The following is a 19,225-nucleotide window of genomic DNA, read 5'->3' as shown; positions in this document are numbered from 1 at the left end:
AATTGGAGGTGCGTGGCCTTACCAGAGCACATTATGAGCATTTGGCCTAGGAATAACCCTTAAAAGGAGGCAATAACAGCTGTGCAGTTCTGTATCCGCACACGTTTATAGAAAAGACAGCTCTCCATTCACTATTTCTGATTAGCAAGCAGAAAGCCCCATCTCTTATTTCCCGCATCTAGAACTTCTGTCTTTAAAAAAATGTGGGACTTCACTAAGTGATTCTGCAATTTCTGCAAGATGGGTTTGTTTTTTTAAAGGAACTGTATGTGGTACAAGCTGTGATATGAGGACGAATAATGTAGAAGAGCTATCGACGTATCAGAGGTAACTATGTCACGAAGCCCAATCAATAAAGAGTGCTTCTGGTAACTTATCACGGTGCAGAGCTAATAGGAAAACTAGGGCACACAGACTTCAAAAAGAACCAAACCCTATCTAGACCAAAGTTCTGCCAGCTATCCAAACCAACAGCTCCAGATCTCAAGGTAAGAGAGCCAAGCCAAATTGCCAAAATAAAGGGACTGGGGAGAGAGTCCACAGGTTCTTTTACCTGATTTGTTTTAAATTTGATTTTTTAAAAGTCTTTTTGACCACATGGTGTCTTTTTTTAAAAAAATACCACAACTAAACTGAATGCAATCTACAACATCCAACGTCTCTAACTGCAGCACGTACAGATCCCACAAATGAAGTTTTGACTTGTTACATCTGCACATTTCTTCGATATTTTACTGCACCAGTGCAACTCAGTTACACTAATGCAAGATGTCTTGCAACTGATAGTGAAAGGTTGACGACCCCCCCCCCCATTTCTTTTCAGTCAAGGGGTGTGTGGAAGGCCTGAGGGAGGGGATAAAGAATTGTTCTGGGTACTAGACTAGCTGTGTCCATTAGCTTGACTTCAGTAATACAAATCACCTTCTTTTAAGGTTCCTAGCAATGTTTTTTAAGTCGCTGAAGAAATTTCCCAGGGAAACTTATCCTGTCTCCTTTGAGAAAGGGAATGAGCTGTTATCTCTTCATAAACCCGACTAAATCATGCTACACTTTAGATCCATCTATTGCTATTCAACTGATTTATGAAACACACCCTACTAAGCATCTCAAAGCGTTTTCACATTGCAAAAAAGCCATATGCAAAACAACTGCATATATAAAAACAATGTGTGTGTGTGTGTATGTGTATAATCTAAACAATTTAAAATAAATTCAGATACCAACTGATAAAAGTCTCTTCTTAAAAAGGCTGGTTGAAAAAGTCTTCAACAGGCACCAAAAAGACAACTGACACGATTGGTTGGGTGTAAGAGGCGACACTGCATTTCAGGTATTCTGACCCCCAAACTGCATAGGGCTGTGTACTCCAGGACTAGCACCTTGAACTTAGGTCAGAAGCTTATTGGCAGCTAGCACAATTCTTTCAACAGTGGTGTAATAGGATGCAATATTCTGCCTTGGTCAGCTGCATTTTGCACTAGCTCTGCTGCCTCCAGGCCAGCCCTGCAGAGAATGCAACACGGTAATGCAATCTACAATGAGGACGCAATTAATTATTGTGTTTAAACGAGGTAGTATAAGACTCCAGTTAGCTACTTACTCTTGAAGCATTGCTTGAGGAGGCGACAATGAGGTCATCAGCGGAGGGGACATTTGTTCAGGATAGTAGTCATTCCTAGGAGATTCCATGCCTGGTTCCACCTTAATAGATTTCCTTAGTGCTTGCTTCTCATAAGATTCTATAACAGACACTACAGAGAAAAACAAACATAGCAAATAAACACATTTCCCCATCTTCTACATGCCGCGTGTAACTAACGTAAGATATTCCTGGGAAGATAGTCAACTGCTGAATATATTTTGTAGGCTGGTAAGTTCTGCATTTGAAACACTGTTACTTATTGCATTTTTTACTGTCCTTGCTTCCTCCAAGGAGGTCAGGACTAGGGCTGGGCGATACCTGGTTTTCAACATCGTGATCTATCACCAGCTAAACAGCACAATATACCGATATATCACGATGTCTGAAATAAGGGTGGAGCTAGGCATTGGCTGGCTTCACGGTTTTTCCTGCATCACGATTTTTGCATAGCAGACACACACACACACACACACACACACACACACACACACACACACATCATGATTCGCAATATATTGCCAGGTCAAAAAGTATGAAACCAGTATCACGATATGGACTTCAGTTTTGGACGATATATTGATTTATCACCCAGCCCTAATCATCCCTTGTTTCTGCTTTTCCATCCCCCTTCATTGTCACAAAAACTGTGACGCAGATTATGCAGAGAGTTAAATGCCTGGTCCATGAGGTAGGAATCTACTTTGCCTGCTCTTAGGTGAAAACACTTATCTTCCATATCCCCTTGTAAGAGGATAAACAGAAGCAGTTTTGTCATGATAGATGTAGCATGACTTTAAGCAGAAGAACATCAGGTCCCTTTTTAATTTATCTTTAAAAAAAAATAAGAAATGGGATGGGGAAGTCCACAAAAAACCAGAACCTTTACCTGGCATGCTACTTGGATTTTCCAACTCTTCTGAAAGGACCGTGGACACCATAATAGGATGCTGAAGGGGAGGCGCATACATAAAAGGGACAGGCTGCACGACGACGGGCTGTATAACTGGAAGCATCCCAGGGCTTCGAACATGGCGAGAAAGAGCTGCCATTACTGGAGGAATAGTTAATGGCATCGTGAAAGGCTGCAGTTTCTTCATTGGCGGGCTGGGTGAGGGCAGATTTAATCCAGGCGAGCCTCTCCTGGGCTGGAATTTCAGGGGCGAAGGAGAAGGAGAACTTCCCGATGAAGGAGGCGAGCTCCGCTTCACTGTGAGGTCGACAGGCTCAACTTGCACTCCGTTACAAAACCCTTCCGAAATCTGGTAGATTTTACTGGGCACCATGTTCGGCGTCGAATAAATGACACTGTATTTGTTGTGGTTCATTTGGTCCATGTAACTGGAGCTGAACGACTGTGCAAAAAGAGGGAAGGAAACAGGTGAAACGGAATCCACGACACAAAATACGCTTTGTTAAATAAGGGATCACCTCTGTGGTGCTTTAACCTGAATTCCACTGGACTCAAATATGAATTGAAGTCCTACACAGATATTCTTTGAAGTGGGAAGCTCAGACACACATAGTGCTGCTTATGCAGAGCCATACGGCCCCACGAAGCAGATGGCTTACAGGTTAGCCATACCTGGTGCCTTACATTAACTACTTCTGCCACGTTACAGAATATATTTTAATTATGTATCAGAATCTTCTGTAATGAAAGTTGATCTGGTAGGATTAATTCTGTACATTTTGGTGAATATGTCAAGTCAGGCCTGGCTACAAGGGTGTGGACTCAACCAACTCACAATTCTAATTCTAATGTGAAGAATCAACCGCAAGACAGAGGAAAGTCCTGGGAAAGATTCGCCACATTTTCCTGGAACCACTGGCCCATCAACAATTTCTTGTAGAGCAATAGAGGAAGAGTTAGGATTTGGATTTGATATCCCGCTTTATCACTACCCGAAGGAATCTCAAAGTGGCTAACATTCTCCTTTCCCTTCCTCTCCGACAACAAACACTCTTTGAGGTGAGTGGGGCTGAGAGACTTCAGAGAAGTGTGACTGGCCCAAGGTCACCCAGCAGCTGCATGTAGAGGAGCGGAGACGCGAACCCGGTTCACCAGATTATGATTTTACTACTCTTAACCACTACATGGGAGGAAAGCCAACTGGATATGGCCCCTGTGCTGCTTATTTTTGTTCTATTCTACTGTTTGCAGTAACAAAATTTCTTCAACATAAATGTATTCCATTACATAAATACATGTAAATATGTTACATGAAACCACAACATCCCTGTGGAAGTAACTTTTAATTGAGACCTTTCAACATCTGCAGAGGACCACAACTCCCATCACCTATGACCACTGGCCATGCTGGCTGGGGCTGGTGGGAGTTGGAGTCTAACAACATCTGGAGAGCAGTGTTAGGAACCCAGGTATATATTCTAGGTGTCAAATGGGTCCTTAAACCAAGGTTGCAGTGTCACCAAAATGTACTGTCTAATTGTCACTTGGAGGCAAGACAACTCTAAAGTCTTTTCCAAATGATGGGTTATTGCTTTTGGTTTGATTTTATATGTTGTGGTCTTGTTGTGAACCGCCCTGAGACCTCCAGGTATAGGGTGATATATAAGTTGAAATAATAATAATAATAATAATAATAATAATAATAATAATAATAATAATGTGATTGATTCTCAGTTAAACATCTAGCTAGTTCAGATGATAAAGACGTAAAGTCACTTTTTCCAGGGACAGTCCACATATATATTGGCCTATTCAGACCTCTTTTTCTTAATGGTGACTGCTCCTGCTCAGGCTGCACAGAAAAGCAATTTGGTTCCAGAAATCCATTATGATTGTATATAACTGATAGAATTCTACAGGATGGTGGTATTACTGTATGTAAACACTCCAAATCCAATGATCCCCAGATGGTGCAAATGTCAGGCACTATCCTGGTGCCCAGGCATCTTTGCTTGGTTGCAAGTACTGTACTGTAGTCAAAAGCCAGGCGCAAAAAGTACCTGGTTAATTTCAGACACTGCCGACAGCAAGTTGTACTATTTGCTCAATAATCTTTCCAGACTCAACACTTCAGCACCTCTGCCCCATCAAGCATATTTCATTTGCAATCTTATGCCTGTCACAACCAAAAGAACACTGAAGCAAGGGAATTGTGATAATTGTCCAAGGATACCGACTAGGGAGACACTAATAATTAAAACAGCACCAAGCATCTAGCTCCCAGGGTTGGCCCAAGCAAAGCAATCCAAGAAGTCCACCCCAGCACTCTCTGCAATATTGCAAGGGATCCTGGGGCACACCTCTTGGATTGCACACCAGTTCTGTGCTGCTTCAAACCACCGCTCTGGTAATTAAAGTAAGGCTGCGCGTTGCACCAAACAAGATTAAATTGCCACAATAAGGCCAAATTAAACTCTTGTATTACCATTAGCAGAACAAAAACTGCAATGCTGTGATGGTAACAGGTAGGCAAATGCATTGAGGTGGGTCTAATCGTGCAATCAACTGCAGTTCAAGATACCTGGAATGCTTTTCACTCACATGAAACAGACATATTCCTGTTTGCCCAGGTATTTTGAAATATACTGTTCCTGAAAACCTTGAAATTAGCAACTGTGAGGATATTTGAGTGTTTTGAAACGATTTCAGAATGTTTCAATCAGGCTTCCTCAAACTCGGCCCTCCGGATGTTTTGAGACTACAATTCCCATCATCCCTGACCACTGGTCCTGCTAGCTAGGGATCATGGGAGTTGTAGGCCAAAAACATCTGGAGGGCTGAGTCTGAGGAAGCCTGGTTTAAATTGTTGTTATTTAAAAAAAAAATGCTTGCTGTTTGCTACTTAAGACTTCTTTGGAAGCAAGGGCGGCACATACATTTAATAATAATATTAATATTTCTGAAATACAGTGTCTTGTGACCTGGTACTATAAGCTACTGCAAAAAGCAAACATTTGCAGTGCTATGACAAGTGTGGCAAACTAATCAAGCACAGCCGAATGCCATTATTAGCAGAAACAAACAAACAAACAAAAATCACCATACATGATCATAAGTTGTTACAAAGCTGAGAACTGATTTTGAGTTTTTAATTTTTAAATTAAAATTGGAAAGGGGAGAAAATCCCAACAATTGAGGACTGGCAGATTAAATTAGTAGAATATATGAATTTAGCAAGGATGACAGCAGCGATTAGAAATGTCCCAAAACAAAAAAATCAAAAGCGAGTGGAAATATGTGGAGGTATAAAAACGGAATTGGTGATTTGTCTAGAATGAGATACTTAAGGGAATATATAGATGGATAGTATATTATATGACAGATTGATGCATTTTGTTAGATGGTTGTATTGTATGGTGAGGAAAAGTAAGAAATGTTAAAACGTAGAGGGAAACGATATACAAATGACCATTGTTTTTATTTTTTTACTTTTTTGGGGGGGGGTTTTGGTTGTCTGTTTTCTTTCTTTTGCGATCGTGCTTGTATTGTATGATTTGCATTTTTCTTTGTTGTATATATTTGTGTGTGAATGTATTTTTTAAAAATATTTTGAAATAAAGATTATTATTAAAATTAAATAATAATAATAATGAAGCTGAGAACTGAAAAGAGGCAGGGTGTGGCATCTGGGACAGAAACGGAGACAAGCGCAGCATCCAAAAGGCATTTCAAGCACCGCAGGAGCCAGCTGTATAACTGCAACCCTATGTGCTTAAAACTGAGTTGCACGTAATGGTAGCACACCTTGGCAGACAACTTGGCAAGATGAACTTGCCCCACTAGTGAGAGGGCACACCTTTAGTTACATCAGTGCAAGACACTCAGTGCACTGTTTCATGGCTATAGGATTGGAACATCAGGTAATGAATTTCAAATGTGAGTGCAACTGGAACAGAAGTTAAAAAACAAAAACAGGATGGGAGACAATGTTGTTGCTCCATTCACTGATGGAGCTTTCAACCAGGCAAGCACAGCTGCATTCACAGGAGGTGTCCTTCTGTGCGTGCAACTCTCCTCCCGTTAACAGAGTGACTCGGTTGGACCTCATCCGTATTAACTTGTTTTTACCAATTCTGAAGTTCAAAACCGTTCATGTCAAGGAATGCCTTTTAGAAAGATGGTAACCGGACTTCTAAGCGATCACATTTTCTCTCTCTAATTAAAATAGCTTTTCATCCATTTTGTTGATCTTAAGCGGAATTCCTTGAAATCAGTGCAACTTGCTTCCCAGCACGTTTCCGAGCACAATTCAAAGTGTTGGTGCTGACCTTTAAGGCCCTAAACAGCCTCGGCCAAGTATACCTGAAGGAGCGTCTCCACCCCCATCGTTCAGCCCGAACACTGAGGTCCAGCTCCAAGGGCCTTCTGGCGGTTCCCTCACTGAGATGTGAGGTTACAGGGAACTAGGCAGAGGGCCTTCTCGGCAGTGACACTCGCTCTGTAGAACGCCCTCCCATCAGATGTCAAGGAAATAAACCACCATCAGACTTTTAGAAGACATCTGAAGGCAGCCCTGTTTAGGGAAGTTTTTAATGTTGATCTTTTATCGTGCTTTTAATATTCTGTTGGGAGCCGCCCAGAGTGGCTGGGGAAACCAAGCCAGATGGGCGGGGTATGAATAATAAATTATTATTATTATTCCCATTAAACACGTCTGGGATGTACAAACCAAAACACAGGACTATAGTTGAGCTATAATGTAGCACGTTTTCCCCACTCTAAAGGTTGCAGGTCATGTGTAACTTGCAAGCTAAATTTTAAAGGTCCTGTTTGCTTCAGATGTTAAGGCAACCATGGAATGCTTAAATAAACAAACTCCAGTGGGAAATACCTAACTGCTGAGGGAGAAAAAACACAAAATTATTACATTATGCTAGGGATTCAACTTGCTCTCTGTTTCTCAGCTTGACAGAAAGAATTTTCATTGTGTTTAGCTACGCTAGCACAGAATTCACCCAAGTCAGCTGTTTTCGTGCCAGTCTGAAGAAGCCGATTTATTTTGACAAGGTTTCTTTTCCACATTTCTACTGAACTGCACATTTCCAGTGGAAGAGCATGAACATCATAGCAAACAAGAAAAGCTAGAGTGCAAAAACAGGAGAAGTGCTATAGGACACATCTGGTTAGTTATTACCTAAAACAAGAAAAACCCCACACAAATAATTTGTAACCCTTTAATGGGCATTAGGCAATAACCAAACAAAACCACGTCACTATGGACAAACTTACCTTAAGTTAACAAGTGACATCCGTCTAACAGAACATAATATTCACACACGATCTGAAAGCTACTCTCAACAGCATCACTTTGTGACCATTTGAAGTCCAACACATTCATTGCAGCATAAAACTCCTGCCAAGCATTTAGCAGGCAAAACAGAGTACCGGTACATAGGAAATTTTAAAAATAAATGAATAGTGGGGCCAAAAAAAATCATGAAAAACAGTGCGCCTGTAAACTTTCTATACATAGTCTAAAAGTATGACCCAGTCACAAGAATAGTCACTGCATGGAGACTATCTTTCTGGCTATGCTATATTACTTGAAAGTTTTACATTTAGTACAGTGTAGTTAGAAACAGCATGGTCACAGTGATTACATGGCATACTGGGTCTTAAGCCTGCAAGGCAGAGTCCTGAGTTATCCTAATAGTATGTGGAAACACTGGCTGTATCCAGTTAATTAACTTCTGGCTTAATTAGCCAGGCTATGTATAACCTCCACAAACTGATCCACATGCAGCTCTCCTTTGCTCCCTTCACGTGAGCAGGAAAAAAATGCCAGGAAGCTACTATCAAACAAGGAATCTGAACCAGAAACTATGGTTAACAGTTTCACTGATTTGGAAACTATTAGCCATGTTTTCAGTTTGCTGTGGTTTACCATGGCTTGCCTCCCTACCGACACAGAGAGGCTGAATTGCAGCTACACAGAACTGCACAGCTGCGTAAGTCTGGATTTAATCATTCAAACCGGAACAATAGCAAAATAAATAAATAAACTGGATTAATTAATATTCAAAAACAACCTACAGATATGAAGTAGTTAACAAACTACTGCTGAACACAAAAGCTATTTTTATCACAGATAAGATGCTTGTTTAGACCAGCTGCTGTAGCCTAGCATACTGTTTCCAATAAATGCCAGCTCCTGGATTTTGCTAAACAACAAACAAACAAACAAATAATGGATGTAATGAACTTCAGAATCGGGTGCTCTGTTCTTCAGCTAGATCACAAAGAGAGACAGAATATACCCTCAATTTAGGCATGCAAGCCATTGAGTGATGAAATAAGTGTAATAAGGCTTAAGTTATATGACATTGACAAGGCAGCACCATTAGATGTTGAGTAGCAATTCTCTAATTTGGAGACCCTGGCCTATAAGGAGCACGAAGTACTCGGTTTGTAGTCATCTGCAACTTTTCAAGTTGCTTTTCTATAATAAGAGCAGAAGGGTATCTGGCTAAATGGAGCAGCACTTCAAGGGAAAGAATATTCAAATATGTCACTTAAATGTTCTCTGGCACAGCAAATATTCTTCAGGGCTCTCTGTCTCTCTCCCGGAATCCTACTTCTATATGCAAGCTCTATGACAGGCTTCCTCAAACTCGGCCCTCAAGATGTTTTGAGACTACAATTCCCATCACCCCTGACCACTGGTCCTGCTAGCTAGGGATCATGGGAGTTGTAGGCCAAAAACATCTGGAGGGCCTGCTCTATGAGGATACAGAAATAGTGGCAAGTATGTTTTTGGTGAAGGCTGCCTAATAGGTGTCATCCAATTTTTAGACATCAATCATTTTAGACCTGGATTTTCCTAGGTCTATCCTGACCCAAGTTTGCTTTTCGAATATGTGTGAGTTGGAAAGCAATATAATCAAAATAACCTGGGAGTTGACGTATTTTCTTCTCCACTTGTCCACACCTAGGACAAAGTCCAGCTAAACAGGTCACAATTTGTGATCTCCACCCAGATATGAATGCTCTCGTAAAGAGACAACTGTGCTGTTAATCTGACAGAACTTGCTACATAGCATACAGTGGGTGATGATTAATAAACATAATCTCTAAGAACTCACGTCAAATTTCCTCTCAAAAGAAAGATTCATGCAGGTCTTCTACAACGGACAGTAAGTCCTGTTCCTCTGTGGGAGATTTGTGTATTCATCTTACTTAAAAAGCAGGTGTACCCTACCTGCCTTTCCACCAAATGTAGGCCTCAGAAGTGGACACTCCAATAGCAAAGGCACATGCTACTAGTTTGTGTAGCAAAGTTCTTTTCTGGAAACTTCAGTGGCACTGTTTACTCCAAGGTAACAAGTACCACATTAACTATTTCACATCACATGTAGTCAACAGGGTGGAGCTCAGGTAACCCTGTAATTACATCTACTATATAGTTATCACTCATGTGTGTAGTAACACCATTCCTGAGCTGCCCAGTCCACCAGAGAGATGACAAAATGCTGTGGGTGTGTCCTGCCATTATGCGATTGTGGCAAACCTTTTAAAACCGCACCCTTACGGCGTTGCTAAAACTCAACTTCGTTTCTTTTTCCTTGTGCTAAAAACTGTGTCATATACACTGATGGCACTCCACTCTCACCAGCACGCCTTTGTGCAAAAAACGTCAACTACTGTTTTAAGCGGGAGAAAATGTTGGGCCGCGTGACAATTTTGCCAAATACTGCAGCAAACGCAGTGTTCTCGATTAGAATCGTAAGATTTGCAAGAGGAAATGAGGATAGTTTTACTCCACATTCCAAAGGCAGACTATTGAACTTCTTTCCACACACCACACGCTTTTCCGCCTTAAATTCTCTTCCTCCCCCCCCCACCCCCGCTTCCAAAGCTTATGGGGACTGCAGGAGCTACAATGGTCTGGTTTCTCCCAACACACCAAGCTAAACTTCGCTGGCATGAGTGCATAGGCTTCTGGTTTTACACCCAGTCTGTTCCTCCCTGATCCTTTTTGCTGCCGTGCCACACTAAGCCAAGGTTTGGTTTAAGAAGCATCCAAAAAATGAAATAAATAAATTTGTCACTCATAAAACTATAGATCACAGGAGCATAGAATTGTAGAGTTGGAAGGGACCGCGAGGGTCCAAACCCCATGCAATGCAGGAATCTTCAGCCCAATGTAGGGCTCAAACCCACAACTCTGAGATTCAGAGTCGCATGCTCTACTGACTGAGCTGTCCCAGCAGTATGAATGCGTTTACATCACTCCGACCATGAACTTAATACACACACACACACACACACACTTCTCCTCTCCTGATTATATCTGAAGCTTCTCCCCACAAAGCCATCACCTCTTCTTCCTTCCTCTTCTCACTTGAAACACATTCTCTCTCCACCGCACACACATTTACAGATACACCCTGGTACTGATGCTATCAGCTACAGATGCGAGTGTTACAAAGAAGTCTTTGGTCTTCATCCATCGTTATTTACAAACCACTACACTAGTGATGCAAAGCAAGCTTATCCCCCCTTTCGTGACTTTTTTTGGCCAGAAGTCACGAAGTGCAGTCAACATCACATGGGCTCTGAGCTGCTCTAAACATCACCGAAATTTCAAACTCTGTACCAATTTGGCTGCAAATCCTTTTTTTTAAAAGGCAACTTAATTTAAGGATGCTACAAATGGGCTGACAAGGACACACTTGCTAAAATGCAATGTAATGCACACATTATTACATTGTTGTAGCATTAAACCTCATGTACATGTTATGCCAGAGGTAGCCTTTAATTATCTGCTGATGGATTCCCACTTATTTGTAGCAAATTACTTCCAGCCACTCTGCAGAAACAAGCCTACAGCTAACTTTGAGGAAAACATAGCAGTTATCTTTTGGAACAGCAACCATTAAGTACTTTGGTCTATAATCAACCACGCTAATTACTTAGGAGGGCAATTGCATTCATTTCCCAAAGGGCAGTTCTTAAGTTTTCTTGACCAAAACAGTGTGAACTAAAGGAGAAGTTTTAAAACTTCCTTTATGAAAGCCATTTATTGAACCATTATTAAAATATATCCAGCTAAAGAAGCATTTATTGGAAATGTTTCCCTCCCCCACCAGAGTGTTTTTTTTAAATTAAAATTAAACCAAAAACTGAACACTGTTATTGAATACTTTCTAACAAACACTACAAATATCCATGACAACTTTGTTTCAAAGTGACCCCTTACATCTTGTATAACCGCTGGCAGGAATATCAGCAGCCAAACACACAAAGATGATCTAATTGTATAAGCTTCTCATTACCAGCAAGCCTTCACATACAACCCTCTATTCAAATTTTCCCCTTTGCGACTATTTCCCAAGTATACAGAGGCAAACAGAGCAAACAGGCTTATGGCACCAGACTCGCCCTAGAACATCCTAGAGTAAGCTCATTTCCTTGAACATTGCCAAGGTGCTCCCTTCTTTCCTACAACCTCTGTGTAGGTCAGGCAGAAAATCTCAAACATCGACAGTAAGAGAAAACATGGGAAATGCAAGTAAGGCTAACAGGACCAAATGCAGAAAGAGAATGACATTAGTAAGACTCAGGTCTTGTTAAATGTCGAGCCACGGTGTCACCACTTTCCACTTGCAGAGCCAGTGTGGTGTAGTGGTTGTGAATGGTAGACACATAATCTGGTGAACCGGGTTCGCGTCTCCGCTCCTCCACATGCAGCTGCTGGGTGACCTTGGGCTAGTCACACTTCTTTGAAGTCTCTCAGCCCCACTCACCTCACAGAGTGTTTGTTGTGGGGGAGGAAGGGAAAGGAGAATGTCAGCCGCTTTGAGACTCCTTCAAGTAATGATAAAGTGGGATATCAAATCGAAACTCTCCTCTTCTTCCCTGTGCCCTTAACAGCTGTTGTTCAGCATCACTGCATCGCCAGGCAGGAAAACTGAACCTGTTGAATTCCTGCCTGTTAAATACAGAGAACCTCGGTCAGGGAAAAGGAGGCTATCCTAACTAGTCAGTGGCTCTCATGGGTGGGGTGCAGTGATTTATTTTTGCGCTTACTTTACTTCAAAAGCAGCTCAGGGGTGTTTGTGGGAGTGTCCTTTCTTCTCCTGTACAAATGATCCCTCTGGAGATTTTGCACTCTGCAAAATTCCTGGATGTCCACATTTCCAAAAAGCTTCCCCTTATCCTCAGGCGTGCTTTCCTGTAAGCAGTGGGAAGCAGCCTAATATGCACCTGACACCTGTTCATATTTGTGTGTGTGTGTGTGTGTGTGTGTGTGGTCTTTTTCACTTTAAGAGAATCTGGTGCAGAAAGTTTCTGTCAAGGGAAAAGGAATGTCCTTCTTCCTTAAATACAATATCAGAAAGCACATGGATCACAGGCCCTCACAGCCTACCTCTGCGATTCAATTAAAGTTCAGGGAAACATGCTGTGAGATAACTACTGCAGCAGGAAGTGCCGACAGCTAGGAAGGCTGCAGAGCGCTAGAGAGATGTTTAATGGAAAGAAACTCACATACAACTCCTGCCCACCTTGTGATGATTAAAGCTGAACTCTACGCCCACCAAAACTCCGAAGAAATTCAAAAGCCCCCTGATTATGAAGGAGTAAAAAAAAAAAAAAAAACAGGAGCCTTGTTTGCAAGGAAAGAAACGATCTGTGAAATTGGGGGCGGGGGGCAGGTTTCAGCACAGCACGACTAGAATATAACCCATGACAATAGAAACTTTAAAAAAAACACATGTTTAAATACTAACCACTGGAACTGGTTCCATTGCTTCTTGTTTGATGGGGACAGGGTCAAACATTAGCATCTTCTTAGTCAGCTTTACTTATATTGTTGTGCAGGACTCTAGAAACAAGAGGGAGGGAAGCAAGAGAGGGCTTTAAAGAAAGAAACAAAACACGAGAAAGCTGTAGAATACTCAGCTCTTAAGAACTCAGGTTAAGAACTTAATTCGGTCTGGAGGTCCGTTCCTAACCTGAAACTGTTCTTAACCTGAGGTATCACTTTAGCTAATGGGGCCTCCTGCTGCAACCGCACAATTTCTGTTCTCATCCTGAAGCAAAGTTCTTAACCTGAGGTACTATTTCTGGGTTAGCGGAGTCTGTAACCTGAAGCGTCTGTAACCCGAGGTACCACTGTACTGCGCATAGGAGTTAATTGCATGTACAGCATGCAAACAACTGGGTGCAGCTTATTGCTATTGAAAAAAAACAACCCAACGTTGGGAGCAGGGGTATAAGCATGAATCCCCTCTCAGCTGTGCTCGGGCATGGCCTACATGCGAGTAATGCATGCAAAGCACCATATGATCTCCATAATCCTTAGAATAGCTCTATACTTTTAAAATTGTAGCCGCTGCGGGTGCCTGCAAGAAGCTAATAATGGCATACCTAAGACCACCTAGTAAGTTTGTCAGAGGAACTTCACAGCTTATCCTCAGAAACTCTTTAGGGCAACACCACATATGAAGCTGTGTGATACTGTCTCAAAACTTCAGGAAATCCCTTTGCATTGATGCTATCATGAGTACTACTTTTTGGCTTCAAAACAAATATCTACCTTAAAAAAAAACCAACCACAAATCTATGTAATAATAGGAAATATGTTATCAAGCCTTACAAGTACAGAAACTTTTTTTTTCTAGCAGCTTTTAAAAAATAAAACGAGTCCTATTATCAGGGGTCAGCAAACTTTTTCAGCAGGGGGCTGGTCTACTGCCCCTCAGACCTTGCGGGGGGGGGCTGACTATAGTTTGAAGGGGGGGGGATGAATGAATTCCTATGCCCCACAAATAACCCAGAGATGCATTTTAAATAAAAGGACATATTCTACTCATGTACCGGTAAAAACACGCTGATTCCTGGACCATCCACGGGCCGGATTTAGGAGATTGGGCCTGATCCGGCCCCCACACCTTAGTTTGCCTACCCACGGCTCATATGAACCCCACTCCCAGATGTTGAACTACTTCGATGTTTTCATCCAGACTTAATTCAGAATAATTAGCACAACAAGCAGCTACAAATAACCAAACACTCTTGCTTCTCCCACATAAGGGAGTGCATTCATCACACAGATGTCCTGCTCACATGTTCAGTGTCCGCAATGAGGTCTTAAAGTAACACACCTTTTTTTGGGGGGGGGGGAATCCTGTATAGTTGCTTCACATGCTCTTTTGTCAGGTGGAAAGCCTTTGCATCTGTCGACCTTTATCCTAGAGTCTGGAATCGATTTCTAATACCATCTAAGAGGCAGTTTAAACCAGGGATTAGATGACAGACCTCGTGTTGGAACTTTGATTCTAGGCTCTGCACGAGCTGTGAACTCACCGGGAGAGCTCTGGGCCCCAATTTCCAAAGGTAAAATGGGCATGAACAGTGCTCTGTGAGGATGACTGAAATGCACCGTGGGAGCAATAACTGACATAGCTCGAAGGAGTCAAAGCTGAAATCATTTAACTGTTTGGCACGAGAGACAGGCTGTACGATGTAAACAAGACAGTTCCACTTGATTCCTGTGGGGCAATCTCAGTACTCCAGAATAGGACTGAGGAATACACACTAATGATTACTGTACGAGTAATCCTCCCTGCTCCCCCAAACCAATGTTAGTTCTCCTTTAATTGTTAGGATGGGCCCTCAAATAACAAGTCCCAGTTGGCATTGCCTAAGCTCTGGGTAACAAATCTTACGAATTCTATATCATTTCCAATTCGCATTCCTGTAGCTCAGAGCACGCAAAACAGTTGTATTCAGACAGAATACAGCGACCGTTATTTCTGGAAAGGAAGAAATCCCCCCTCGTGTTGCAATAGCGGGAACTAATTAGGGAAGGATCAGCAAAATGAGAGCTAAATCAAGCTTCGGAATTGATGGCACAATTATTTCTCAAAAGGAAAGCTTTTATTAAGTAGAACTCAGTAATTGTGCTCGTAGCAACTGCAAAGAGCCTAACACTGCCCACTGCCCTCAACAGTCCAACTCAGTTCAAAGGAGGGGGGGGGAAGCTGCTCTTAATATTGTATGTCGCCCATCTCTAGCTAATTACAAAAATAAAATTGCTTGTATTAAATATCATCAACAGTTGCCAAACTTGCCAAGAGTCAATAGGAAAAGCATTAAAACAACAGGAGATAAAGAAATAATGTTATGGATGGAGCAGAATTTTTTCCTGTATTGGACCAATGAAATATTTAAAGAGGGCAGACAGTATGGCCACTTATTTCAAAGACATGAGAAGTAGCAGACTTGCTATGCATTTTTTATACTCAACATGTGACTTGTTAAATCAGTGGCGAACTTTCAGTGGTGCCCTGTGTGAGGCCAAAATTGCGATGCCTCCGCACCTCTAGTGTTGGCACCCAGTGCAGCGGAACTGGCCGAACTGGCCAAAATCTGCCTCTGTGTTAAATATAGAGGGCCATTAAGATAGTTCAGTAAAAGCGTGAGAGGTGGCAGCTTAACAGCGACACAACTGCAGGAACTTCTTGGTTCATCTTTCTTTCGGTCTTCCTTGTTGGAAAATGGTGATTGCTGCCCCATAGGAAAAACAAAACAGATAGCCAGGATTTTAGTGTAGCTGCAATTGGAGAGCACTACATCCACCAAAAATAAAACACAGTAGCAAAGATAGGGCCTGAGTTTAGATCACAAACTCCTATTTCATACAAACAAAGGCGATTTATTTTCTTTGGTTTGTAAACATTTTTAAAATTACCCTGCCAGTGCAAATAAGATATATCGTTATTATTCCCAAATTGCAGTGGCGGAGATTGAGTTATGTCAGCCCTGCATGGGATCTGTAGCCCCCCCCCCCCAATTCAGGATATTTTTGTGGCCCATAAGCTTTTGTTGGCATCTAAATAAAGTATGCCAACTTAAATTTTTATATTTTAGGAAAAGTACATTGCCAGACTTCAGTCTTTCAGAATTGTGTGAATAAGCACTAAGGAAACATTATTTTTGAAATGTCAAAAGGTGATCTTTAAACTCATATGAACATTACATATAACGCCCCCATCTGCATAATGTTGCAGGTGGTTCATATTTTTTCCTGAGGCCTCAAGTACTGAACAATACACTTAATACCTTACTTAATCCTGTCCTAAGTTCTTAAGTGTGACACTGTTTGTTTGTATCCATAGGTGGCGCTAAAAATATGCAACAAAGAACAATCCATTGTGTATTGCGGTAGATTTCATTGCAAGCATAGAATTCAACAAGTCGGTTTTTGAAACTCTCTCTGTATTTTGCCCAATGAATCAAAGGGAGCATTTTCAAGGTAGACACGAGAGGTTCCAAAGGAAACTTTACTCACGATACTAATGGTGAATCACACAACACCTCTGGAAACCAGAACATAGTGCAGAGGTTGGCAACCTCCGGCCCATGGGTCAGATGCGGCCCACGAAGACTGTTTTACCAGCCCACAAGCTGCCCACAAACTGAGCCACCCACGCGGCACAGGGACTCGCTGAGTGGTGCCGGAAATGGCATCTGCGCACGCACGGATACCAGAAACCGCGTCTGCACATGTCCAGATGCCGAAAATTGTTTCTGCGCTGCGGACATGTGCAGATGCGATTTCCGGCATCGCGCTGCACATGTCCGGCCCACGGACAATCTCCGTGGGATTGATCCGGCCAATGGCTGATAAACCTTGCCGACCCCTGACATAGTGTAACACTGGTAAAACACTGAGTCAATCCCATAACTGCTTTGGGTTTTTAAAAAACCCAAACCACCACCTAAGGAAGAGAGAAGAATTATAACATAAAATGCCACAATATATTTTTTGTTCTTTGATTTTATGTTATAACTGCCCTGAGACCTGTGGGTATAGGATGGCATAACAAACAAAATAAATAAAATAAAACAAGAATAAAGAGGACAACACAAAAGCAATTAATTTTAATCGGATTATTCCTAAACTCTGCTTAAAAGGACCCTCTGGCAGGAGCTGGTAGACAAAGGGAGGCAGTAAAATTTTCTGTTGTACACTGGGACAGGTTTGCCAATTGCCTTGAAAGGAGAACCTATTATTATATTTCACATTTATTTGGAATGAGAGGGAGCAATCACTTAGGACAGACATTGTGCTTGTTGTTTACTTGTTTAGTCGTGTCCGACTCTTCGTGAGCCCATGGACCAAAGCACGCCAGGCATTCATGTCTTCCACTGCCTCCCGCAGTTTGGTCAGACTCATGTTGGTAGCTTCGAGAACACTGTCCAACCATCTTGTCCTCTGTCGTCCCCTTCTCCTTGTGCCCTCCATCTTTCCCAACATCAGGGTCTTTTCCAGGGAGTCTTTTCTTCTCATGAGGTGGCCAAAGTATTGGAGCCTAAGCTTCAGGATCCGTCCTTCCAGTGAGCAATCAGGGCTGATTTCCTTCAGAATGGATAGGTTTGATCTTCTTGCAGTCCATGGGACTCCTCCAGCACCATAATTCAAAAGCATCAATTCTTCAGTGATCAGCCTTCTTTATGGTCCAGCTCTCACTTCCATAAATCACTACTGGGGAAACCATAGCTTTAACTATATGGACCTTTGTAGGCAAGGTGATATCTCTGCTTTTTAAGATGCTGTCTAGGTTTGTCATTGCTTTTCTCCCAACAAGCAGGCGTCTTTTAATTTCGTGACTGCTGTCACCATCTGCAGTGATCATGAAGCCCAGGAAAGTAAAATCTCTCACTGCCTCCATTTCTTCCCCTTCTATTTGCCAGGAGGTGATGGGACCAGTGGCCATGATCTTAGTTTTTTAGTGAGGAGGAATTAAAGAACCTTTTCAAGAGGGTGAAAGAGGAGAGTGAAAAATATGGTCTGAAGCTCAACATCAAAAAACTAAGGCATTGTGCTATCCATGGCCAATTTCAGGTTAGGCAGACACGAAAGCAGAAGTTTCATTATCACCTTTAAGTTTTGCCTGATCAAGCAATTTGAGGTTGCAACTATGGAGCACATGACATCTTATGAAAAATTACAGGCAAAACTGATTAAACGCAGTGCCATATGCAGCATTGTGATTCACAATTATTTTTTTTGCTGCAGCCCCAGCTTACTGAGCCAACACTGTCCTAGACAATACGCAGACATTAAGAGCAATGAATTCAGCCTGTTCAGAACAAAGGCACATTATTTATAGTACTGCAGATCCTGACTCAAGATCTCAAGCAGAGCATTTCCCCGGTGCTCTAACCCCAAATGCTTTCCCCTTAAGGTACCAGATGCTAGGACCTTAAAACATGCCAAGTATGTGCTGTGTCACTAGTTCTCCCTTCCCCATGTAAGAAAATTATCATGCTCCATCAAGTCATATCCGCTCACCCACAATGATAGTGCTTTAAATATCACCCTCGCCAACAGCTTACGGTAGGGAGGTAGATGAAATTCTTTGATGAACAGACTTGTGAAGATTGTTTCAGCCCCTAAGAGTGGCTTGAACTTTTGCACTTCCGTCCTCTGTCGAAAAGTTTAACCACCTGAGCTATACAAGGACTGTGACTTTTCTTCAGTTTCAGTTTCTACTTTTAGTAATGCAGTGCATTCTACAGACTTAGGGCTGGTTGATACAAGAAAAGGGTCTTAGCTCACTGATTATTTATACCCATGGAACGCCAATTCACACATTTCTCCA

At 42.0% G+C, this 19,225-nt stretch overlaps 1 protein-coding gene across 1 annotated transcript in view; it reads right to left on the bottom strand.

Annotated features, from left to right (window-relative positions):
• KLF3 (Kruppel like factor 3) overlaps positions 1 to 19,225 on the bottom strand; it is a 42,006-nt gene that overhangs the window by 5,393 nt on the left and 17,388 nt on the right. Inside the window, exons 2-4 of the mRNA XM_033159773.1 lie at positions 13,343 to 13,437; positions 2,529 to 2,994; positions 1,601 to 1,751 (exon numbers count right to left, since the gene is read on the bottom strand). Of these exons, the coding sequence (XP_033015664.1) occupies positions 1,601 to 1,751; positions 2,529 to 2,994; positions 13,343 to 13,399 (674 nt within the window). The 5' untranslated portion in view covers positions 13,400 to 13,437. The remainder of the gene's footprint in view (positions 1 to 1,600; positions 1,752 to 2,528; positions 2,995 to 13,342; positions 13,438 to 19,225) is intronic.

Source organism: Lacerta agilis, chromosome 9 (assembly GCF_009819535.1).
Source record: "Lacerta agilis isolate rLacAgi1 chromosome 9, rLacAgi1.pri, whole genome shotgun sequence".
Lineage (NCBI taxonomy): Eukaryota > Metazoa > Chordata > Lepidosauria > Squamata > Lacertidae > Lacerta > Lacerta agilis.
The sequence above is the reverse complement of the archived record's forward strand: the minus strand, read 5'-3'. Positions and strand labels throughout refer to the sequence as shown.